We start from the raw sequence: 26,363 nt of genomic DNA, 5'->3' as shown, positions 1-26,363 counted from the left end.
TCACTATGTTGCCTATGTGTTGGCTCCGTGTTGAGTCTCAGGGTGCATGGAGAGTACAAGAGGTTTTGGGTAGACATCCTCAGGGCTTCTCTTATTCACTGAGACATCTATCAAATGGGTTCAAAGGGCCAAGTAGGATTTTCCTCTGCGGAGTCAGTTTACATCTGTAAAACACTGATGTGCCTGTAGCTCATAACAAAGTGCTCTAGATCTTTTTTTTTTTCCATGTCACAAAGTTCTACAAAAAGGACCATTTCTGTAGCTTGTGATACAAATTCTGTTGCAAAAAGAGTTAAAGTAATTCAAATGTTTAAAATCTTAAAAAAAAAACAAAAAAAAAAACAAACCTTTTTTTTTCTGATTGGAGTTTTAACATCATGTAGTTTCATATGATAATGCGTAATTACGTTAGAAAGAAAACGATATTTGAATGATTTTGCCTCTGGAAATGAACACACATAGGTTACGACTCAAGCCCATGTTTATCCATGTTTATGCTATAGCTTGAGCAGGGAAGGGTGGAGACTTGCGAAAGAAAAAAAAACTGGGCGTAGGAGACGCAGAGGAGAAACCTTGAATGAGAGATTAGTACACCTCAGAGCGCACAGACACATCAGGCTGGAGGTCTCATCTGACTGCAAATAAACGAAGAGTCATGTTCAGTGACAAAACTTTCTGAGGAGGATTCATTTTGAGCTGTCTTTTCTAAAAAAAAAAAAAAAAAAAGGAATTAAAAAAAGCAGACAAATACTATGAAGATTATTTTTGACAAATCCACTGAGCCATTCCGTTGCTGAGAGGAGCTCTCCATGTGATGCCTCACTTTTACGCAACAGGTTCTGAGAGATAAATTTAAACAGTATCAACTCCGACCCATGTAGGAAGAAGAAGAAGCATGCTGTCTCCGTTTTGGCCCTTTGGCATCGAGCAGGAGATCAACTCATGGGATGTAGCGGATGCAGAGTCAGGTTCAACTTTGGGAAGGTGCTGTCCAAAGTCTCGGTGTTTTTTACCATGGTTCTGATCTTCACCTACTTCTTCTATTGCCTCACCGGATTTTGCGATTCGGCTCCGAGAACTTTATACAGCCAGCAAGCTTTAGACGGGGACTATGATATTTTGGACGATCGTCGCCGCATTCTGGGCGACCTGCGACCACCGGCGCGTCTCCTCCACGACGCGCCTTCTCAGCGGAATCGCACAGTCTCCGCGGACGCAGAGCAGATGGACGCACCCGGACAGCTGCCTCAGCGCGTATCGGACAGCGCAAATAAAAGCGCCCAGAGCAACGGCATCCCCGTGTCCAACACTTTCGGGACCAAAAGGTTTCCACAGGCGATAATAATCGGCGTGAAGAAAGGAGGAACCCGCGCACTGCTGGAGTTTCTCCGCATCCACCCGGACGTGAGAGCGGTCGGCGCGGAGCCTCACTTCTTTGACCGGTTTTATGATAAAGGACTGGAGTGGTACAGGTAAGGGACACAAACAAAAACACGTGCATGCAGATGTTACACCTTTTAACACCTCTCATGAATATATGAGCATGTTTTATTATTATGGCGACGATACTGTTTAAATATGAGCTTTAGTCTGTCACAAACAGTAATAAATTCATTTTAAATTCACAAATGAATGGCACAGACATGAGCCCGATAGCAATATGACCATAAAAAAAAAAAATCTTTACAATAAAGCTCGGTGGCATCTCAGCCAATGCTGGATGATGTATGGTGGCAGGCTGAAGGGTGATGTCCCTGCTGACACCCATTCACCTGTGCAGAAATGCTGATGCCTCTTGTCGATAGACAGGACAGCCATACACTGACTGGCTGATTTATTCCGATCAGCTTAAGCCAATATTCTCCTTGTGTGCTGCACTGTAGATCAAAAGGCTGGTGAGGTCCCTGAGGAGCAGTCCATCATCTTGACAGTCCTCTAAACAGCCTTTATACACTTCAACCATGATATCCTGTATTAACATCCTCACCTTGTTCTGAAAGGTTCTGCAGAAGAAGCCAGACATATAAACATCATGGTGATTGCTCTAATATGTTTTCAGTGTATGAAGGATATAAACCTGACTGAGACAATTGGCTCCCTGCAGATGTAGTCGCCTGGGTTGCATGTCACAATTTCCACAGTTGTACACACAGAGGCAGATGAAAGGTTCATCGGCTACTGTCGCAGTGACACAGCAGCTGATTTGGGGTGACCAGGTTGACCAGAGCTATCATTTGTGTGTAGTTACGGCCCTAAAGAAGGATTTAGGTTTGGATGAAGCTGATCCTGATCATCTCCAGATGTTCTAAAGGCTCCCGGAGAAACTCCCAGCTGAGCAGCAAACTTATCAGCAGCAGTGTCAGTGCATACTATTTTAGACCTGTGAATATAGCATTAAAGGTGCCATAAGGAGAGTGCGAGGTCTGACAGGATGAAAACCACACATTAACAAGGACTTCCATAGCAAGATTGCGCTTTAGACACTAAGGTGTAATTTAATCTTCTCTTGACTTTTTCTCTTAACCCCCTTAGCTGTGTCTTAACCGAGAACACAAGGACACATGGAAACACTTTCACCATTGATAATTTTAGCATGCTGCTAAGCTTCCTCTCTCTTTTTCTCTCTATGCGCACACATAAACACACACGCACGCACCACACACACATGCAGGTTAGCACTTTGCTCCTTTATCTAACACCCCTCTTTTTCCCATGACTCTCCATGCCGCCTGTCTAACCCATCCCTCTTCCCACATCCTTCTGTCCCATTTCATTCGCTCTTCTCACAAATTTTTCTCATTCCTTTTTTTTCTCCTCTCATCTAGTTTCTCTTCTCTTTATTATTCCTTTAGTGTTGAGGGTGTATTTATGTGGAAATACCTGTGGCAGACCTGGTGTTTCCAGGGCATGTTTTATGTGTGTTTCTGTGTGTGTTAATTAGCCCGAATGGTGCTGTAAAGCTGTTATGTTTTGTTAGTGCTCTAACACAGCAGCAATACTAACATAGCCTGTGAAAGTAAAATCAATCATATAAGGATTGAAAGTAATGCTTATTTTCATTATCAAGCTGCTGATTATCAGCTCAGTTCATTAATTAATGAATTTTTTTCATAAAATTTCTATTCAATTTGAGCCCAAAGTGACATTCAACTGCTTGTTTTGTTCAATTAAACCTAAAACCCACCCAAAGATATTCAGTTTTTTTGCTTAAAAAATGACATTATTAGTTACTTTTATGCCGTTAACTTTCTGTTTCTGTAGTCTGAATGAATCCATGGATCAAGTAAGTGTTTTCAGTGGCATGTACATGAAGTTGACAAATATCAAGGGAGAAATGACTGCAGGGCACATGGTTTAGTTAAATCATCCGTTAAATGTGATCCAACAAATGTACTGGAATTTTGGTGATTATTTTTTTGTACTTTTCATAGAAGATTACTTAGCTGAAAGCTGAGGTGGAGAAGATTTGGAAGGATTAACACAACAACAGAGACAGCAGCAACGTGATCCTGGGTGAAATCACTGAAAGATGATTCTCCTGTTGTCACCGAATCTCAGAAATTGGGGAAAATCTGTTTGCTGTCATCTGCAGCGACCCACAGAGAAGCCACTGGAAGTCATGGAGAGCAGTGGTGTGTGTGTGTGTGTGTGTGTTGGTGACAGAAAGAACTCATCCATGTGGAACAAGTCTTTCTCACTGGACTGTCAGTGAACAGAGGGTTAACTCACTGTCACATCTGGCAACAAATACACACACACACACACACACACACACACACACACACACACACACACACACACACACACACGATTCAGTAAAAGGCTGCTGTGTATGACAGGCCCTGAAAAGCATCTCTGGGCTTCGTCATTTGATCTTGTCAGCGTTCTCTTCTTCATCTGCAGTCCTCAGGTCAACACCTATATATATATATATAGATATTTCGCTAGCTCATTATGCATGCTTGTATTTCAGCCATAATCAAAATGAAAAACTTATTCACATGCCTCTGAATCAAAAATATGTTCATTGATTTGTAGCAGAGACAGTGAGAACGTCATAAGAAATCCCAAAGACACATTGTTTCAGAATAGCATACCTTTCTGCAATTTGTGTGTTGTGATAGTCGGCCTGGTTCCACATGTGTTGGACAGAGAAATAAGCACAAACTGCAGGCGATTTTAGCAGATGGATGAGATTCGTGCCCTGCCATATATTGAATCTTTTGCTGTCAGATATTGGATGAACCCAGGGGTGATCTACATACTGGAGACACTTCATAGACGTGGCAGTGTAAGACGTGCTGTTTCAACAGCATTGTCTTCTGTGAGACAAACTTAGACCTCATTTATGTGTGTTTTCCATTTCTTTTATCTGAGTGATCCAGTCAATCTCCTCTCTCTTTCTTCTCCACCCTGTCTGTCTCTCCACCCCGTCCTCTCGTTTGCATGTGTGCATATGAGCCCATTACGGGAATGGAAAAGCCACAAATAGCGCATTCAAAATGAAGCAAAGATTTAATGATTTTCTGTGTTGTTTTATGGCTTTAAAGGGACTTCATGGAGTGATGGGTTTCATATGTGACTTGAGAGCCACCGCAGAAAACAGAAAGACCTCAGCTTTCCATGGCACAATGGTTCTGATTGTCACGGCTTTGTCACCATGACGTTGTCTGGAATGAGTAATCCATGAATGAAGGCTCTTTTTCTTTTTTTTGTATCTTCAGTTCCTTGATGACATTAGAATGAACACGTTTGTTTTTGTTGACTTGTAGTAGAACAAGCAGTGGTTATTTTACTATAAGAAATGAAAATCAGTTACACGGCTTTGGATCCAACTTCCTGGAAACCAAATGACTAGTCGATATATATCTGATTTATGAAAAGATCATTTATGCATTTCTATTTGAGGAAAAACTCAAAGTGTCATCAATAATTTGAAAGCTTGTCAATTGGTTGACCTACTGTCTTGACACCAAGGCCATGCCCGATTGGATAGCTATTAAAATATAGTACAAATCCTTTAAGGGCAGCAGCACAAGGGCAAGCAGGAATGTCAGCACTGCTGGCAATGACACCGGTCCCTAAATTATTTATTTAAAAAGGGCTATGTAGTGATAACTACAGGTGAATATATATAATTATGCTGTTTTAATATATTTACAAGTATAAAGTGTGTTTACTGCCCTTTACAGATTATAAAGCAGACTAGATAGTCTTTTGCAATGAGGTCACTGCAGTCTGTATGTAAATGTTCCCATCTTTGATATCCATTAAATTGAAAGAAAATTAAAGACATATTTAAAGACATTGATAAGGCATGACAGAGTATTGATTGGACAATATTTAATCTGCCTGTGTATTGAGCAGAAACTATTTGTTGATGGCTTTAATAATGCGCTGTATTGGTGAATATAAATTAATCTTGATTAAATACTTACTAAGCTAAATATCGATTCTTTAGTCTTAAGGAATGATGGAACTAAATAATTTTCTTTATTGATTATTTCATTCATTATTAGCTCATATGTTAAATCTGTTAGGTGAGACTGTGCTGTGCTGTTTTTTTTTGTTTTTTTTAAACCTTAAAATCATCCTGCCACTGCATGTTATATGAATGTTTCATCTCAGTATTTTCTAGGAGGCAAGATTCAAATATTTACCATGTCAGTCTGGATTTTTGATAGCTGAAATGGTGAAAGTAGACTCTAATGCACATAGGGCAACGTTTCCAGAGTGAGGGTGATTTTCCCGACACCTCATTCTGTGTCCATCCCTCAGGCCATTAGTGATAGAGGCTGAACACGGCTGATTGGTGTAACAGACCAGGAAGTGGTCTCTGTAGTGTTGAACTGTAGTATGTTTTAATGGTGGTGGGTTTTGGCTGGAGTTGAGTGTAGGTGGCGTTATAAGGTTTGAAAAGGCCATCACTCACACCCCATATGGTGGGAATTATCATAATTTGAGGTGCATTGTGGTCCATTTTGGGGCGCCTGTAAAATCTTGGGGAGGTTTCATTTGTGTCGCTTTAGCTCTGTGCTGCAGGTAGCTAGTGGGGAAAATGCTGTGTGAAGAAATACTGGTAAATGATGAAATGTTTCGATACCTGGTAGTCACTGTGCTGCCATTTCCAGAAAAGAATAACACAACGTTGAAAAAAGACGAGAGTTTCCAATTGAAATACAATGATATTATCCTTGATAAATAAATAAATAAATAATAATAAAAAGCAATTGGATTATCACACATAGTCAATAATCGCATGGTCATAATGTTCTGCATATCATTAGGCCAATATCAATACAAGGACTGGGTATCAAACTTCATTACTTTTAGGGCACAAATTGTGTACCTCGCATCAAGTATCAAAATCTGTCAAGGTCTGAAAGTTGGTATTTAATGTTTTGTCAGTGTTATAGTTTTGTTCACTCATTCTTTCACTTGATATTTACACAATAATTTTGCAAACTTCAAACTGTATTTTAATCTAGGATGCATTCTTAAATGACAAAGAGTTTGCTATCAGCTCTGTGAGGCAGTACTTTGGCACAGCTATGCTTTCAGCTAAATGCTAACACCAGCATGCTAACATGCTCACAGTGACAATGCTAACATGCTAAAAGGTTAGCAGGTATAATGTTTATCAGGTTCATGAACGTTTATGATGAACATTGTTGATGAATGTTATTAGTTTTAGACTAATTGAAATTGTGACATTTGGCATTAGATGAAAGCTTAACTGATCACCAAAGTTACTACAACTTATCATGAGGGGGACATGAATGTGTGTAGCAAAGTTCAGGGCGACCCATCCAGTGGTTGTTCAAATATTCAGTCTCGACTGAAGGGGAAGGCCAACCAATGCCAAAAAAGGCATTGTGTTAGTATGGGAATGGGCATTGAAATCTCTAATCACCACTTCCACTCGTTTAAGTGCCACCGCTACTTTCATGTGCCAAATGTTGAAGACGTTACTGAACTCCCTGGTAAAACAATACTGACATCCTGTTAAGACTCCCAATTATGACTGGACGCTCATATCCAAGTCACTAATTAGCCGTTGACCAATAAAAAGTATCCTATTTCTTTACAGAAAAGCCACCCCACGCACACACACGTGTCCATGGTTTCACCCCCTACCCACCCACTCTTACACACATGCGTACACACATAATCATTGCAATGGTATCCTGCTGTAAACCACCAAAGATGGAAATATTAAACACTGTAGTCGCTGTATAGTGAGTGCAACCTCCTGTTGTGAAAACCCTCCTCTGACTCCATTACTGCATCATTATTCACAGATAAAAAAAATAATCTGATAACAATGTCTTTAAAATCTGTGGGTGGCAACAGTCTGTCTGCCGTCATGTGGTTTCCCAGAGGGATCTAACATCCACTTCCTCCGTCTGCCTATGGAGAGAGGTGACGGGTGTCAGAAATTCACCTTCAGGCTGACGGTAGTGTGACACACACTGCATCAAGTGTGCTTGTGTGTGTTTGAATATTATTTAAGCTTTAATACACACTGTTTCACTAGCTGTTGTGAAATATTGCTCATGATGTTGTTGTTCAGTCTGACGCCCACCCTCAGGCTACAGTTGGCATTATTCTTCTTAATTTGTGTTTCATTCCAACTTTGACGCCCGTGACACTTTGAGGATTCGCTGCTTGCTCAGATTTCTGGTTAAACAAAGAACACATAGACAGCGTGGCGGCATTCGCCTTAACATTCCCGCAGACAATGATGACTCCTCTTGTGTGTACAGGGTCTTGGTTACTATCACATTTACAGTGTCAGTGGCATGTTAATGTGCACTTACGATGAACTTTCAGGCTTTGTGTAGTGCCCTCAGGTTACACTGAAAACAACAATGTGACATTTTAGCAAATACATTCATTCACTTTCTTGTAGAGAGTTAGATGATATTTGTACCACACTGTGTCTGTCCATTAAATATGAGGCTACTGGCGGCAGCCATTTAGCTTAGTTTAGCATAAAGACTGGAAATGGTGAAACAGCAAGCCTCAATCTGTCAAAATGTAAGAAAAGTTCAGTTAGTTTGACTAGTCTACAAAAACCAATGACATGTTTTGGTGTTACTGGGGATTAAGTTTTGCTGTCACCATGAGGTTGCCAGGAAACCAGTGGAGAATTTGAGATGTTACTGCCCTAGGCCAAAGAATAGCCTGACACATAACCCCACGTAGAAATGTGAATTTGATACTTTCACACTTTGTATGGATTAAACGTATGATATAATGTGTCAATTTGTGAGTGTAATAGACACATTGAAAGGTAATGATAGGTAGATTTTTTGCCTTTGGACAAAGCCAGCTTAGCTTTATCTCCCTGTTTCCAGTTTTTATGCTCAGCTAACCGGCTACTAACTTCAGCCTTATACTTGCACCACAGAAAGTAGTATCAATCTTGTCATCTGGCTTCTGTCGAGAAAGCAAAAAAAATTTCCCAAAATGTGAAACTATTCCTTCAAACTGCTCCATTTGCTGCTTGTTGAGCTCACAGGATTTCTTTTGTTGTGTTTTTGTTGTTTTCTAGTCAGAGGGGAATGGCAGCATATGTTTTACCCAGGCATGGAGGCGTAAATCGAGGTTCCCACACTCATCCTGTCAGCCTGACGGGCCGTCTGTGACCCAGTGGCTCCCTCTGTCACACTCTAAGCATAGCAGCACTGCTGGGAAATGTTTTCCTTCAGTTAGTTGTTTGCTCCTCATCTATACGGCCTTGATTTTCCACCGCCTCTTTGATTGGATCTTAGCTAAGAAAGCGTTTTGGATGTGGAGATACCTGCCAGAGCTAAAGTCTCCCTCAGTGAGTCAGCGTTTAGCACAAATGTTTCAGTAAATGACTATAATAATCCAAAGAATTTTACATCTGTTTTGGTTTAAGAAAATGACATTATAATTGGATTTTAAGGATCTTTTTTGTCTACAATCAGTTCTGCTGTCTGTGCAGAATGCCTTTTGTTAAGACGCTACAGGGGATGTAGCTGCAGCACTTCAGCGGGAGAACCCATAATCGCGGGGGCAGGAAGTCTCTTGGCCACATCCTTGTTGCCAGCGTTAGTATTTAATCTTCTGATCCAGACTGCCTAGAACATATCAGTAGTGTAATCAGTGCTGTAGCACTTCAGGGAGGAAAAGCGCTACATCCTTTTAACAGCAGGGAGTTCCAGACTAATGTGGCTAGTCAGCAAGGCTTTCCTATTCTGTGCTAAATAGAAAACATCTTTGTGCCCCGAGTTATTCTCTTTGCACATATAGATGCAACAACAGTAGCCTGAAATGCAGTTAAATGAAAGAGGTGTGTTTGTAAAACATATATAGTATTAAGAATAGATTTACATCCATGAGAAAATTGACAAGAAATGAATCATCCATGATCTGTTTACAGTTTCTCCTGACACCACATCCAAGAACAGATTTATGATAGAAAAGGGCTATTATTGATTCTCTGATAATGAGACAGATTCTGTTGAGGGAGATAGGGACCTGATGAGAGTGGGGGGCAAAAGCCACAAGTCATGAACTATTCATGAGTATGGAAAGACAACTTATGGTCAATTACTGAAGTGACACTTATGTGAAGGACAAATCCAAGATTTTGGTTGAGAGAGGAGAGGGCACAGAGGGAGATGAGCACTCAGTTTCTCATCAGTAAACCCTGACACCTCTGTGCTCACATGTGTATGTGTATGTACACAAGCACACACAAGCACACACACACACACATACGTTGAACAATCTGTCATACAGAGACAGACGTATTGATCAGACACAGATTAACAGGGGACAGACAGACAGGGATAGGCCCTTTGCAGCTCTTGTAGTTGGATAATAATCAATTAATGGTCTTTTATTAGACGGATCATTTAATGGGCCGGATTGAAATGGCCTAACTTTAAGTAAAGAGGCGAAACTTGAAACTTACTCAGGAACAACTCCAGATAAGTAATTTTTCCTCCTTCGTGCTTACGCTTGTGGACTCTCAATGAGAGAACAAATACCTTTTCATAATTACTGAAATACAGAGGGCTTCTTCATAGTCTCTCTGTCTGCGTTGTGCACTGCCATAATATTTTCATTACCAATGTGCTATGAATCTTGGAATAAATTGGGCCAGGAAAAGAAGACCGCATTTCTCGGCCGCATTTGAAGGAGTCTTTGAAATGGAACAGTCGTGTTGCTATGACCTTATTGGTCTGCAGCGCCTGAATTGGGACACAGCTATTGTCTGTGTGACCTTCTTCCAGCTCTCCTCTGAAACTATTCACATCCACACTCCATGTTTTGTTTTTTGTTTTTTTATAATTGCAACAAATATTCAGCTTGACATGTTTGGTATTTTTGTAGGAATAGTCTGCTAATTGTTGAGACTTGCTCTCATGTGTGTACGCTCAATATGAAACTACTGTGAGCAGCTGGTTAGCTTAGCGCACAGTCTGAAAACAGAGGGTAACAGCTAGCTTGGCATAAAAATCTACTTGCTAGCACCTTTAAAGCTCACGTAGCCCTCCCTTAAACTACAATGTGCTTTATACAGACTAAACAAAATAGATCCAACATGTTAATTAGTGAGCTTTAGAGCTGGTGGAGGTGGATTTCGTTACCTTTGGACAGAGCTAGGCTAGCTGTTTCCCCTTCCGAAGCTTGGCCAACTGGCTACTAGATTCATATTTACATGGCTAGAGACGAGAGTGGTATCAATATTCTCATCTAACTCGTGGCAAGAAAGTGAATAAGTCTCTTTCCCAGAATGCCAAACTGCTCCTTTAAGATCTCCACTACAGTTTAAAATAAAGGCCTGTGGTTTTTGACAGTGTTTGGCCGCACAACAAGAGTTTCTAATGACTGATTCATTTTTTTTTTTTTTTTTTTTAAAGATACTGCTCTGCATATGATCACAGAGCAAGAGTTTAGGCAGTGAAACTGTTCTTTGACTACTGTTGCTTTCAACCACACTCAATTATTGCCTTGTGTACTTTAAAGCTGTTTGAAAAACCATTTCATAAGCCTTTTTTTCAGCTGAAATGAAAAAACTAAATGATGCTGGGAAGCTGTACTCAAGATGTTCGCCAATCTTCCTGCAAGGCAAAACAGGGTGTATTTATGTTTTTTAACATTGGTTTCATTGATTGAAATAAGTTTCCGCTGCCAGCTGTTATTTTTGTACCAACTTGTGCAAACAATGACCAAAATGAACCACTACTTTATGAATACTGCTTTTTGATAATCATTGAATCACTGTAAAAAAAAAAAAAAAAAATTCTCTTGGACGTCCGTCACTCATTTACATTTGAGAATGGCCTCTTGTCATTGAAATTTGGACTTTTTGCAGACTTCCAATCTGAAACAAATAAAGCACAGGCTCCATTACTTGTTTATTTTATAGGAAGCCACATGAAAGCTGTCTGTTTCCAGTAACACAGTATAAGATGTGTTGAGTAAATGAACTACAGACAATTCATCTGCTGTTTTGAACATTGCTCATTCGTTTGTCATGCAAAACAAATTGTTTCTTAAATACAAATCCACCACACGTCTGCCTCATGCAGTCTATCATTGTCAAATATAGATGCGGATGCAAATACCTGTTTTGTCTGTGTGACATGCAGGACAGCTAATTGACCAGTAAGCAGATGTTGCTGAATGAAATCAACATGAAAAAAATTTCACAAAGATTACAGCAGGTGCACAGTTTAGATGAAACTTTGAAAAAAAGATAAATCTAAATGTACAATATGAAATATAAATCAGTTGATTGGAGATTAATGGTTTAGTTGCAGATTGATATACATTAGATTATTTTGCACAATTTATCTCAATATTGTAACACATAATTCAACATATGCCTTTTGACTGTATTCTACACAGCATCTCTCCTCATTGCAGCCATATGTTTAACACACTAGCTGAGCTCAGCATCTTGCCATCCTGGTCGCACTTCCTGCCAGCTTTGGTCTGTTTGGTCTGTTTGGGTCCTTGCAGGAATCCGTAGGGGAGGTGAGCGTAGTGTGCTTGCAGGAAGAAGGGGGTTTGGAAATCTGTAGGAAATTGCTGTTAAGTGGTTCTTGAGGCTTTGTGGTTTTGAGTCATCAGACCCATAGTGAGTGGATGGTCCTGTTATGCAGGCCTTACAGTGAGACTCAGTCTGGGGCCCTCGTGCAGAAACACAGTACAGTGCTTGAAGCTTTAATCACACAGACTTTAGGGTGCTTTAATGTTTAGTGTATATAATGTGTTTACATTATCACTTGATGTTATTCTCACTGAAGTCAGTATGTGATGAATTGTTGAATGTGACTGTGATTGATTTAGATTTGATTGATTGTAGTTGTTGTCTCTGCTGTCTGCTAAATGTTAGCCATATGAACTTTATATGGCCGTGGTAATATGTCAGTGTTGTGTTCAAAGCTTATTTGACTGTATAATTTCAATTACTAATGATGAATTAATATGTGGAAGCAAACAAGCTTTCAAACTCTGAATGTCATCATCTGGGTGTTTTGGAGTATGAAACAGTTCCTGCTATTTTGGCTTTGAGAGATGAATCAAAATTCTGAGTCTGACCAGTTTCTTCTTCTCATTAAGGAACCTGATGCCTCGGACGCTGGACGGCCAGATCACCATGGAGAAGACCCCCAGCTACTTTGTTACAAAAGAGGCTCCTGGCCGTGTCTGCACTATGAACTGCCAAACCAAGCTCATTGTTGTGGTTAGGGATCCTGTGACGCGGGCTGTATCTGACTACACCCAGACACTATCCAAGAACCCAGGCCTTCCATCCTTCCAGAGCTTGGCCTTGAAAAACTCCTCCACAGGTCTGATTGACACCACGTGGAGTGCCGTGCGCATCGGCCTCTATGCCAAACATCTGGAGAACTGGCTCCAGCACTTCCCCTTGTCTCATTTTCTGTTTGTTAGCGGTGAGCGGTTGGTGTCTGATCCAGCTGGGGAGATGGGCCGGGTTCAGGACTTCCTGGGTCTGAAAAGGGTTGTTTCAGACAAACACTTCTACTTTAACCAAACCAAAGGTTTTCCTTGCTTGAAGAAACCCGAGGGGAGCAGCAGACCCCGCTGCCTTGGAAAGTCTAAAGGCAGACCCCACCCCCAGATTCCCTCTGAGGTCCTACAGAGACTTAGAGACTTCTACAGGCCCTTCAACCACCGTTTTTACCAGATGAGCGGACAGGACTTTGGCTGGGACTAACAAAGGAGGATCCTGTCATAGCCCAGATAAAAGGCAGTCTCTTACTTTTTGGAGAGATTTACTGTTTAATACTATACAGGGCTAACGTTCTCAGGGACAGGGTAGAGGAATACAAACTGGGACTCCCTTTGGACCATCCTGCCTCAGTGGAATCAACATGACATGCAGCACTCTTGAACTGTCACTGTATGTTGTAGAGTAGAAGCCGACATGGGAACCTTGCTGCCAATATAAAAGTTACACGCATAGTTAATGGCTTAGTTATTAAACCATTAAACAGTTTTCTTGCTTGTATGTTAATGTTGTACAACAGTTAGAAACAAACTAGGTACCAAAGGGAAAGCAAAAAACATTGCCTTCGAATCATTTTTGACTTGCTTTATGTTTTGTTTATAAAATAAGCTGATATTTATAGTTTCTGTTGATTTGAAACACAAGTTACAATTTTTTTTTTAATGAAAGAAATGTATTTATTACATGACAAGGCAATACATTAAAACTGACTATATGATCATAGACAGGACATTGGAAAAAATGTCAAACTCCATGATAAACCACTATTTCTTTTTAATTATTAGCAGTGTTACTAAAAGTGATTGCATTTATAATTTTATTACATTTAATGTTTCCAAATTGTCTTTGGAATGCTACATATCTTAGTTTGATGTTACAAGCTATTTTCTCTGTATATTGCAGTTAATACACCAGTGATACCTCATCTGTAAATATTAAATAATGATCACGCACACATTCCATCTCTAGGTACTTGTAAATATTTTTCCCTTCAAAACAACATCACTGTTTCAATTGCCTTGGACAGCACCAACTGTATCCGCTGTTACTCGCTTACAATAAATGACTATTTTGATCTGTGATTATTTTGAACCATTTTTCATTCCATATGTAAAGTACGCAAAGCACAGTGGTGTGTGTAAAACATTCATTCTGACTCTGATTCTCTATGTTGCGAAGTAAAGGTTTATCTCACATGACACTGATACTGTAACGTTTCATCCTTTTTCTCATTTCATGTGTTAAGCTATCTCTTAAAGATCTTCATATGAAAACTGCAGAGAAGAAGGTTGTAGCCTGCAAACGTGAATCTTAATCCATCAAATGTAATACATGTAGCTGGAACCTATTTGCCTATTCTAATCCCTTTATCTGTGGAAGGATCGGCCGCCATTCGCTAAGCCCCTCCAGCAATAGTCCACTCATAGCTTAGCGACTAGACAAAGCTTTTAGTTGCTCCACATGTTCAAATGGTGCACATGGGGCTGTAGTAACTTGGCAGTTTAGAGTTCGGAGGATAGTGTATGAAATGCCTGTTAGCATGTCTATTAACTACCCAGGCTATATCTAAGGCCAAATAGCACATCATTAAATAACTAGGTTACAATAGTTTGTGATGTTACAGTTAAAAAAAACAGCTTTCTTGCCTATTGTGTCACAGTTGAGGAGGGGCCAGAGGAATTACAAGCGGACACATGCAAGCTAATTTTGAGCAGAAAAAGAGCGTTTTTACACAAAATGCCTGTATCAAAATCGTATGCCAATAAAATGTTATTTTGTATACAGAGCAAAAAAATCTAATGCGTAGTTCCTCTTTAACTTTAGCTCCCTCACAAGCTTAACTTTATTTTCACTCCTGCCGTCACTAGAGAGAAATCTCAGTCAGTCTCGTTCCTTCCCCTCCTCAGTCTCCCTCACACTGCTTTTCCTCTCGCCACTTCCACACAGCGAGGCCACATGTACAGTCTGTACAGAGGCCTGCGTGCGCTGTGGCCTTTAATTATGAGAGATTTTAGCTCACCCAGAAAGCCCCCTCCTTCCTCTCTGGGCTCTGAATTAGCAGCAGAGGTCTTCTCTTTCATGGTACACTATCGTGTATGAAAGGAAAACAAATGCATCTGCTCTGGTGGAAGAACCAAAAAAGCAACCCTCTTAAGAACTGAAATATACACTGAACTGCAGATGTTCTTATAACAATGTATGGAAAAATGCCTGACCAGTGCTTGCAATCAACGATTAAATCCAAAATATTCAATCAAATCAATTAAAACTGAGCTTTGTTTGTGGAAATGTCAGTGGTTTGTGAGTGCAAAAATAGCACGCTGCTCGCATGAGTATGCTGGTGTCTTAAAATTTTAGTTTTCAGGCACACACACCCAGGGCTTTGGCTCTCTCCTTCCATCTTGCCTCTTCTAGTTCCAGTCAGTATTTCTGTCACATCCCCCCTCTGTTTTATATGTCTGGCATTAGTTTTTAGTGCGCCTCAGTAAAATTTAAACGTGCTTGGCTCACTTCATCTGTGCCAACTTTTATTAAGCTGTATTACCAGTCATACTGATAGCTGCCTTCTCGCTGTGCCAGCCCAACAGCAGGCATTACAGATAACTGATTTACCACTCTGCCATCTGGGAAAGACATTAGTATCAGTATTTGCAGGACTAGCCTGTTCATTCAGTTTCATTAAATCAGCAGGACATTCAGCATAATCTACAGTTGTCACCAAACACTGGTACTGATGTGAGAAATTCAATTGAGGCGAATGAAAGAATTGGAAAGAAAAATGGAGGAATGATTGATAATACATGTCCTAAAACTGGGATGTGAAGATGACATTAACTAAACTATAACTTCATCCAGCTCTGTGATCTAAGCAAACAAGCCTGACAATATGGCCTCTGGTCTGTTTGCACATATGAGCTCATGAACAGCCACCCTCCATTTGTGGTTGGCTGAGCTCATATGTGCTCAACCAGCATTTAGTCATGTTTTATGACTCTGTCATCAATATTTTAGGTGTACAGCCATTCACAAAATTCATGATTTGATTCAACAGGTCTTCTGTAACAGATCCACATTTCAGTAACATTTTGCAGTTTTTCAGCGAGATGGAAAATATCAGGACCGCTTTAACAATATAACAAAAAATGTGGTGACAAATTGTATCATGTTATTTTGAAGTCCCCTCCACTCCACAAGTATGTTGTGATTTTATGCTGTGACATGTGGCAAAGTTTGAACGTTTTTGTGAAAAACCCATATCAAACACAAGTTTGTAAGTTTTGCAACTGCTACACAGCCAACCTTAGCATTACAAGAGGTTATAATATACCCTCTGAGAAGTGCTACATCTTCAGGGCAGACTGGAGGCTACAGTGAGTTATTGTTGGAAAGTGACGAGATGGTCTAGCTGGACCTCGGCAAACTGGTTAGCCTGCTAACTTCAGTAGAAGAAAAGAAGTGATAGAAATAGAAGCAAAACGAGAACTAACATTAGCATTGCTTTCCACTGCTGGAGAAAGTTCTTGAGAAGTAAAGGAATAAAGTTTGATGCTGAACTCACAACGTGTCTTTTAGACTGGTAAGTAATCTAATGGTAATGCTAACGTTGGCTATGTAGCAATTGCAAAACTTACATAGGTCTCCTTTAAATGTATAAAAATGTCTGGATCTTTAATAACCACAGATTTTTCACAAATCAAATGAATCCTTGTGATCACTCACTGCATCACTGAATGATTTTGTTCAACTCCAACAATAATTGCACTGGCAATCCAGTGTCAGATTTAACATGTGCTGTTCATAAGTCAGAAAAAGAGTTGTTGTTTCTGTTCCTATTCACATTGTGCCAAAGCCTGGATGCAACAGTATAAAGTCAAAGAGGAGTTGACAGCCAAATCCAGATGATGCGGAAAAACAATGTATTTTTCTCTCAGTATGTAAGAATACTGGGCATTTTGGTTACAACTGCTCAAAACAACTAAAAGGGAAAGACAATAAATTATAGGTCCTTAAAACTCCAAATCTTCCGTTCTCATGGGGACCCTAATTTGTTTACCTCTGGCTGGCATGCAGCTTTCAAGGATTTGAGCCCACAGTTTAACGCATGCCATCAATTCTTACCATTGTGGATTTGTGTGCATGAGTGAAAATCACCCAATATGGACTGAGTTACAGACCACTGTGACCATTTGAGATAAGGTGTGATGGGAGATGTATATTTTGTGTGGTGACTCTTATTTGGGAGTAATGAGCACATGTCAGACTAATTAGAAACACTCTGAGGTTGGGATGAACCACGTTGAGGGCTGCGCTGAAGGAAAGGGCGCAGATTTCTACAGAGCAGATAAAAACTAGGATTAGAGTGTAAAAGTAGTTTCCCTTTGAGCAGCCACAAATGAAGACGGTTCGTAGCGGGGACTCCACACGTTTTCCACCCATACCACAGTCTCCTTCGGTTCAAGGAAGAAATGCTCGGGGATTTTCTCTCTTCTCTGTGGTTTAGGCCTCACAGTATCTTGTTAAATTGTGACTCCAGCTTTAATTGATGAGAAAGTAATTTGGGTTTGAGAGATTTTCAAATGGTCAGGGTAGCTCAACACAAATTGGGGAACCTTTTAGGGATATGGGATTAAGAACTTTTACAATAGGATTTTATAACATTGTTTTTCTGGACACGTTTCAGCACATATTTCTGTTGCCATTTTAGTCTGCAATGTACCAGCTATAGTCTGCTTATTGGGCCTTGATTGGAAAACTTGAACAATCAGAGTTTATGGAGAGGCTTACATTTGGTTGATGAGGTACTAACTGAGACACAGCTGCCAATTGGATGAAAACCTTTCACACACAAGAAATAAAACTGTATTCTTAAAATGAAAATACAACTCTTCTGGAAACTTGAATCGGTTTTTGTAATTTTATTTGGCTTGCAGAAATTCAAACATGTGGAAGAAGCATGGTTAAATCAAATGCTGCCTTAAGTTGTTAAGTCTACAGTATGTTCCATGGTATACTAACCACTTTGCTTTCCACCTGCATCTTCAAACAAAATGTTAACACACTACGTGCAGTCAATCACTCTGAATGAAAGAGGCTTGCACCTGGCCTTCATGCATGGTTTCTTTTCATTTGCCAAAGAACCCATTCATTATTCTACAAGAATAAATTACAGCCCCATAGTTTGGCCTATAAAAAAAATCACAAATTGGTTCTTGATTTGCTGTGTGGCTTTATTAATCCCCAAATACCCACTTATTCATTCAGTCGAAGAGACTGAATAATTGAATACACTGTAATTGTTTGCATGTGGAATAACCAGTCAGAATTTGCCAATGATGTGGGACACGTAAAGAAGACAAGGCATATCCAGATCAGACACATGCAGTCGCCTCTCTGCCTCTCCAAAAATGAAATAAAATCAATTTCCTGGCCATGTGAGTGCATGTCTTTTTGATGCAGTATGTCATATGCATCCTCTCTGACTCAGTTGCTCCAATGGTTGCGTGTGTTGGTGGTTTTTTTTCTAAGAATGGCCACACCACAGCACCGCCCTGTGACATACAGCGCAGCACGCAAACTGAGGCATCACAAAGGGTCATTTTACACACACGCATGCACACACACGCACACACACACGTACACACACACACACACACACACACACACTGCCAAGCTGTAAAACAATTTCACATGTTGGACCTCCCTGCATTAAAATTCCAGTATTGCATTAAAATCACTGGACAGTGCTTTATTCCGCGCAAAAAGAAAAGGTCAGTGCAAAATCTTTTCAAGTTTGCAGATGCCTTTCAGTCATCTAAGGATAGTACATTGCAGCATTTGTGCATTTTATGACCAAAAAAGATGCTGTGTGTGTGTTTGTGTTTCTTTTAAGTGATTTCAAATTAAACTACACATTTCTTCATATAAACTGGACTTAACTGGACTTTATTGCAAAAAAGAAAAAAAAAAAGCTACACAATTCAGCTGCTCTTCATGATCGATATGAAACATGGATACACGTTCAAGCCTGTATTCATGTTCAAGTTATTTTCCTTGTGAACCTGAGAGATTTGACCCAATCACCTCCAGCAACATAGATTCCTCTGCACTAAACTTCTGATGGACTGATGGCTACTAACAGATGATATAACATGTCTGTGGTAATATGTTACATGTGGCATGTTACAGTTGCTGTAAAATGAGTGTCATATTCAGCTGTTCATGTATCCCATCTTCTCATTGTACTGTCCCGTTTGTTCTATAGGTGTCCCGCTGCTTTCATAAATGTATGTGCTTTCATTTTCTTGCATCATGACACCTATCAAAGAAGTGCAAACAAAGTGTAGAGGCAAGTTTGCCATGTTAACTTGCTAACATTTGTTTCCATGAGAACTAAGCGAAAAGTACAGCTGAGGGTGATGGAAATGTCATTAGGTTTACAGCTATTTCACAAATCAAAGTATCAGACAAATGAAAAATTTCAGTTTATGATGACACTAGATTAAAAGTCAGGGGACCAAATTTCATGGCAATCCAACTTGATAGTTGTTGAGACATTTTACTCAGAACTGTCAAACTTATGGTGGCAGTAGAGCGGATCTCAAATGTCATTTAGACTTATCATCTGGGAACCATATATTTTGTGTCAATCCATCTAATAGTCTTTGAGATTTTTCCATCTGGACCAAAGAGGTGGACTCAGTGACGGACAGACAGACCAACATCGCTAGAGCCATGCTGCTGGCATGACTAAAAATGTATATCTACAACTAGGATGTGATAGAAAATCTACTTTGTCAACAAGAGGACTCCCCCCAGTCTCCACTGTTTTGCTCAGTTACCACCTTCATGTCATGAATGACATCATTGTGAGTCTGAGTTAGATGGGAAGACTGTTGTCTACACGTAATCCCCCCCTGCCTTGAAAGCGTCAAATATACCTTCTCAGGCTCCTGCTCGATGACAACATAGCGCTTCATGTGGTGAACGCTAAACCAGAGCTGAGCTCGAGCTTTGAAGCCATTGTTAAAACCTGTGAGGTTGTAATACCTTCAGTCACACAGGGACAATGAACAGAATGATTCATATCTCATAAAAGACGACACCTGTGAGCGCACGCTATACAGTGCACTGCTCTAACCCTGCTCTAACATGGTGGGGGGAAAACAGGCCACGACTACATTTCTCAGATCCCAAATCTAATTGAATCTGTCATAACTGTTCTAATGATGGACACATATAACTTGGAGTCCCCTGAGGGCCGTGGGTTCGGGTAGTGTGAGTCTTGGAGATAACGTACCCTACAGGTGTGGAAAGATGATGTACACAGACTCAGGTTACAGCAGACTGGCCTGGGACAGGTTGATGGAGGCTCTGATTGATCCTGAAAACAGAGAAGCCTGTGGGAGAATTGTAATTGAACCTGGAACAGATGTTAAACAGGGCAGGAAGAATGTGGTTATGGTGAGGGTAGATAGTGTGAAAGTCAAAATTTCACTGGATGAACAGAATTAACACAAGTCATATTGTTTTATTGAATTATACTAGCAAGGGTAGTCTTTTTTGGCGTATTAGATTGTTATGGATGAACCAGATAACACAGTGTACTGAAGGGCTAACACGGTTCACTTTTGGGCATGACTCATGGTGTGATACACTGTGTGACTGTATTGCTATTGAAAAGAATCTTTAGTCATTTATCGTGTCTTAAGAGGCATTTAATTTTACTCAGCTAAAGTCAGCTCCACCTTCAAGTATCAATCTATTGCTTTTGTCAGAGGGAAATACTGTACTTTTTACTACACTACATTTATTTAAAACTGTAGTTACTTATTCAGATTATTAATGCAAAAATATAATCAACATGGACATTCTGATGTATTATTATAGATTAACCTATTCAGCAGTTTAAAATGAACATCATTTATCAGCCTCAACATTAAAGAATGTAATTATATATATACTAGGCTGAAATGGGTCATTCTGGAAAAGGCCCACTTCTACTTTTGATACTTTAAATAGCTCCTAGTACTTTGTAATTCAATGAAACACTTAATAACTTGTAACAGAGCATTATACTGTTGTACTGATACTTTGTGTACTCCCACCACTGTATTTAATTCAGTATACACAGCATATAAAATGGCTCAAATTAGTTGCTACTTATACTGTAATGCATTAACAAGCATTATGATAACAACGATGATCTAATAATGTTACATACAACAATATAACACTGACAGAGGCCATTCTCCAATAATAACATTGACCTTTTTCTAGATGATACAATCGTACTTTTACTTAAATTTTGAATGCAGTTTATTTATGTGAAAATATTTTACAACATATTATTGCATCTTGTATTTGAGTAAAAGTTCTGAATAGTTCTTCCACCACTTGTTATCAAAAACAAAGACAGCATCAGCGTGTGATAAATCATTTTCATATCGTTGGGCTGAGATACAGTAAAATAGATGATGATGATGATGATGATGCTGAGATCAATCAATGTAACCAAAACAGTTTTTTATGAACTCAAACACTTGACAAGGCAGCATTAAACTCCTCAGGAATATGGTCTTTCTGGCGCTGCACTGCCATCTGCTGATCAACACAGGGACAGAAAATTATTTAAAAGAATTAAAATTCAAGTTTCCAGTAAAATCACTCTCTTCTCATGAATCTGAGCATTTCTTATGTCTCATCTTTTCACTACTGGTCTCGTCTGTCAACTTTGAAGCTCATAGTAACGACGTCCTCGATCCCAGCCTGCAGCTCATCGTGCTCCTGCACGGCGGAGACTCCTTTAGGGGTCCCGGTCAGGATGAGATCCCCTTCCTCCAGGGTGATGAAGTCGCTGATGTAGCTGATGAGATAGGGGATGGAGAAAATCATTTGGGAGGTACAGCCGCTCTGCCGCAGCTGGTCGTTCACCTTCAGCCACAGCTTGACGTTGCCCGGGTCAGGGATGCGCTCTTTGGGGATGAACTCACTGACGGGGCAGGAGGTGTTGAAAGCTTTGGCCAAGGTCCAGGGCAGACCCTTGGACTTGCACTCGTCCTGGATGTCCCGGGCTGTCATGTCCAAGCACAGGGCGTACCCTGCAACATGCTCCATAGCAGCGGACTGAGGGATGGCCGTGCCCCCTTTCCCGATCACCACTCCTAACTCCACTTCATGGTGCAGGTTGCTGGTGTACAGGGGCACCAGGATCGGGGAGCCCTCTCTTACATATGCAGAAGGGGTCTTCAGGAACAGGACGGGCTCTGTGGGAATCGCATTTTTCAGCTCTTTGGCGTGGTCCGCATAATTTCTCCCAACACAAATAATCTTCCTCCCCCATTCCCAAAACCGAGATATATTTCGTGCTGTCATTGCGGAGAAATGTTAAAGTCTCAGCCGCTCGGAAGCAGTCAGTACTGGTTCAACTACACTTTGACCGACACTCAAGATCCTACACCCAGGTTATTAACCTACGGCAAACCCAAAGGGACAAACAAAAAAACTCAAACATTTAATCCCATGTATAATATCGATGTTATTGCGAAGTTTATTGGGGACAAAGGGGAAAATAAACACACATACTCGTCGTTAAAATTGTGTAATAAATGCATTTTTGTCACGCGTTTAAGTGATTATTCGCGATCTACTCCCCCAGATTTGATTGGTGAAGCCTGGGAGGTTGGAGTTAAAGAGGGGGCGGAGGCGGAACTGAACCACAACCAAACTTTTCTGGTTCATACGAATGTGATAAGGCTGTACATACTGTTGTTATGTTATTCAGGTCTCTAGCAGGGAGTGCCTGCACTCTAATAGGAGCTGCAACAGCATTCAAATTTGGTACGTCCGCACGATTTTTCTCCTTAGTATGCAGACATCCAGCATGTTAGCCTGTTTACGTGAATGTTTAGCAGTTACGGGTTGCTAACATGTTTATCTGTTTGTTGTGTACAAAGAAGAGAGCTGTGAGGTGACCGCAGCTGGTCTGCTTGAGCAAAACTCTTCTGTCTCTTACATAATATCCTCTGATACAGTAATTTCACATCAGTGCTTTGACTGCTAGGTGGCAGAATGTAATGCTAACGCGTTTTTACAGCTAGCATTTAAGCTAACGTTGTTTGTCATTGTTTATCCAACGAGTGTTGTGATAGGGGAAAATACACAATGTGTATGGAAAGCGACTTGTCTTAAAAACACACTGTTTCTGTAAGTGTACAAAGAGTTAAATAAGATCCCCGAGTGTCTCCGTGTTAGCCTGACACTGGTATCTGTGTCACACGTCTACTGTATCATCTCATGTAGCACCTGTGGAAGTCAAGGCCCAAGCAGCTGCTCTCCTTCACAGCGCAGTGAGGAAGTCCTCTTTGGTGGAACAAGCAAACATGAGGATTGAACTTGTCCCAGCACTCAGTGACAACTACATGTACCTGCTGATAGATGTGGACTCGAGAGAAGCAGCGATTGTTGACCCGGTGGAGCCAATAAAGGTTCGTGCATCTGTTATGTTTACTGAAGTACTGCACAGCACTGTAAGGCACAGCTTTGAAGTCTTTGTACTTGAGTAATTTTCCATTTTATGCTACTTAATAATTCTGCTCTGTAACATGTCACATTTGGCACACTGTCCTAAAACTTTATAATATATTATATACATACACACATAAATATATATAAATATATATACATACACATACACATAAAGAAACACTGCTTCCATTTAGGGCTGCACCTTGTGATTATTTTCAGTATACTGCATGTTATTTTTTGGATAAATTTAGTCTGTAAAATGTCAAAAAAATAATGAAAAAATGTCCTTGACAAGTTTCCTGAGCCCAATGTGGCGTCCTCAGTTCAAAAACAAAAATAATGATGATGATGTAATAATACAAAACAGAGGAAATTGAATAACTGAATAATTTTCTTTAGATCGATTAATGAACTAAACATTTCAGCACTACTTCAAATAGGTGGATTTGTTCTTTCAACAGGTTGTGGAGGCTATAAGGAAACATGGCGTAAAACTGACAACAATTCTGACCACTCATCACCACTGGTAGGCCACATGTTAAGATATCTTTTATTTTACCAATACACAGGTTTAAACTTACTTATATATTCATGATAACTTTCTACACACATGTGAGATAACCAGAAAAAAATATGTTAAGAAACCATTATGCATGAATCTACCCCTCTGCTGAACCAAAGGGTTGTAACAATACACTGATCATTTTCTCCTCTTAGGGATCATGCTAGTGGAAATGAGAAGATGGTGAAGCTAATGCCAGGGCTAAAGGTCTATGGAGGGGATGACAGAGTCGATGCTGTCACAAAGAAAGTTTCTCACTCCCACAATTTCAAAGTAAAACCATCAAGTCATGTATCGTACAATTCAAATATCTGCCCCAAATGCCTGATGTTTTCCTCACTGCTGTCATTCTCCCCCAGCTTGGATCCCTCAGTGTCAAATGCCTGTTTACACCATGTCATACAACTGGTCACATCTGCTACTATGTGACAAAAGAAAACAGCACTGAGCCACCAGCTGTTTTCACAGGTTAGTCTAATCACATTAAGCTTTTAGATCTGATGAACTGCCTGTAAATACCAGCTGATATTTGAGACAATGTGCTCTCTGACAAAACCCTTGAATCGGTCAAGCTTGACTGATCAGAACTGATGCAGCCTGTGTAACAAGTCAGCCCTCTGTCATGTGTGACCTTATTTATTTTTGGTTTTTTTTTTTGTTATTTCTTTCATTCAGGGGACACGCTGTTTGTGGCCGGTTGTGGTAAATTCTTCGAGGGTACAGCAGAGCAGATGTACAAAGCCTTGATAGAAATTCTGGGACGCCTGCCTCCTGAAACTGTAAATATATGTACTTCATTGTAAATGTCAATGTAAAAGGTGTTATTTCAAGTCTTAATGTAGACATGAGTCATTCTTAAAGTGATTGATTGAATTTGGGTTTGGAAAATGCAATATTCTGATAAAGTATACTTAAGCTGTTTGACAGACTGACTAACAGTGTTGTTTTCTTTGTGTTTAAGCGCGTCTACTGCGGTCATGAGTACACTGTCAGTAATCTGAAATTTGCACGTCATGTGGAACCAGACAATGAGGTCATTCAGAAGAAGCTAGCATGGGCAAAGGTATTTGATTTAACGTGTCATATCTAAACAATCATTGCTTCAGTCACATGATCAACCACTGAAACCGATCAAATCAAAAACAACTCTGCATACGTGTATTTGTATTTCTGTAGGAGAAATGCAGTAATGGAGAACCTACTATTCCATCTACTTTGGCTGACGAATTCACATTTAACCCCTTCATGAGAGTTAAGTATGTATGACTATATGTATGTATATAAATGATATACTATGATGAATACTAAATATTTCAGAAGACTGTAGTTTGTTTAGAGCTCTTTAAGTGCTACCTGACTGATTCTTATTTTATGATGTTTAATTTAGAGAGAAGTCTGTCCAAGATCACGTAAAGCAGACAGACCCCATTGAAACCATGAGAAGTCTCCGGAAAGAAAAAGATGGCTTCCGGGTGCCCAAGGAGTGACGCCCCATGCGCTCATGCAGACTGTTTCTGAAGAACTGCTCTCAACACTGCAAGATGACAACAGTATACTAAAGAAAATATCTGCTACTAATCCTCAAAGCCATTTGAAATAGACCTGCTGCATTTATTCTCAGTCAAGGCACACAGTTCTTATCACTATGTTCAACGCTAATATGGCTACAAACTTATCTGTCATTGTTTTTAATCGTATGTAGTTTAATTGGCTGACATTGGAAGGAATATATGGCCATTAATTGAATGCTTTAAATGAGAAATAATTTTGTTAATCTGTAAATGGAAGTTTTAGAGTGTATTTAGAATTATGATGTAATATATAGATGTACAAACTCCAACTGTTTCATTCGTTGTTTAAATTTGAAAACTTAAACAAAACAGGGAGCCACTTGACTAACAAATGTTGGAATATTTGTAAAAATTTCTGTAAATTGATAAAGTAATATCTTTGTCTGTAAAGACATATATTTTATTCTGACCTGGAATGTTTCCTCCTATTTTATTTTTGTATTTGCTTGAAAGCAGTTAGTTTAGTTGTTTGTTATGTATGATTCGGCACAAGTCCTTTTTATTTCTTCCTTTATCTAAAGGCATTCTGTGAACACTACTTGCTGGTCTTTCAGCATTAAATGTTAGATACCATGAATGCTGTTTTGCATGTGAAATACAATCCTACAATGAATATTGCATGTTTGGAAAAAGCAATAAACCACATTTGATGTAAGTCAGTAGAAATAAAAACATTCAAAACGTA

At 39.9% G+C, this 26,363-nt stretch overlaps 3 protein-coding genes across 3 annotated transcripts; 2 read left to right on the top strand and 1 right to left on the bottom strand.

Moving 5' to 3' along the window:
• The first annotated feature begins 546 nt into the window (after window positions 1-546).
• LOC111667514 (heparan sulfate glucosamine 3-O-sulfotransferase 6-like) lies at window positions 547-14,220 on the top strand. Its single transcript, XM_023423240.2, has 2 exons — window positions 547-1,472; window positions 12,610-14,220. The coding sequence occupies exons 1-2, from the start codon at window positions 943-945 to the stop codon at window positions 13,226-13,228; spliced, it is 1,149 nt and encodes a 382-aa protein (XP_023279008.1). The 5' UTR covers window positions 547-942; the 3' UTR covers window positions 13,229-14,220.
• A 6,309-nt stretch (window positions 14,221-20,529) lies between these two features.
• fahd1 (FAH domain containing oxaloacetate decarboxylase 1) lies at window positions 20,530-22,495 on the bottom strand. The gene has a single exon (XM_023423293.2). It carries the CDS (start codon window positions 22,391-22,393, stop codon window positions 21,731-21,733), a length of 663 nt encoding a protein of 220 aa, XP_023279061.1. The 5' UTR covers window positions 22,394-22,495; the 3' UTR covers window positions 20,530-21,730.
• A 204-nt stretch (window positions 22,496-22,699) lies between these two features.
• On the top strand, window positions 22,700-26,363 carry LOC111667556 (hydroxyacylglutathione hydrolase, mitochondrial-like). Its single transcript, XM_023423292.2, has 9 exons — window positions 22,700-22,858; window positions 23,321-23,505; window positions 24,007-24,071; window positions 24,263-24,380; window positions 24,467-24,575; window positions 24,783-24,886; window positions 25,069-25,170; window positions 25,284-25,363; window positions 25,495-26,363. The coding sequence occupies exons 1-9, from the start codon at window positions 22,792-22,794 to the stop codon at window positions 25,592-25,594; spliced, it is 930 nt and encodes a 309-aa protein (XP_023279060.1). The 5' UTR covers window positions 22,700-22,791; the 3' UTR covers window positions 25,595-26,363.

Source organism: Seriola lalandi, unplaced genomic scaffold (genome assembly GCF_002814215.2).
Source record: "Seriola lalandi dorsalis isolate HSWRI2012SDOR001 ecotype SW California unplaced genomic scaffold, Sedor1 jcf7180002054690, whole genome shotgun sequence".
Lineage (NCBI taxonomy): Eukaryota > Metazoa > Chordata > Actinopteri > Carangiformes > Carangidae > Seriola > Seriola lalandi.
The sequence above is the reverse complement of the archived record's forward strand: the minus strand, read 5'-3'. Positions and strand labels throughout refer to the sequence as shown.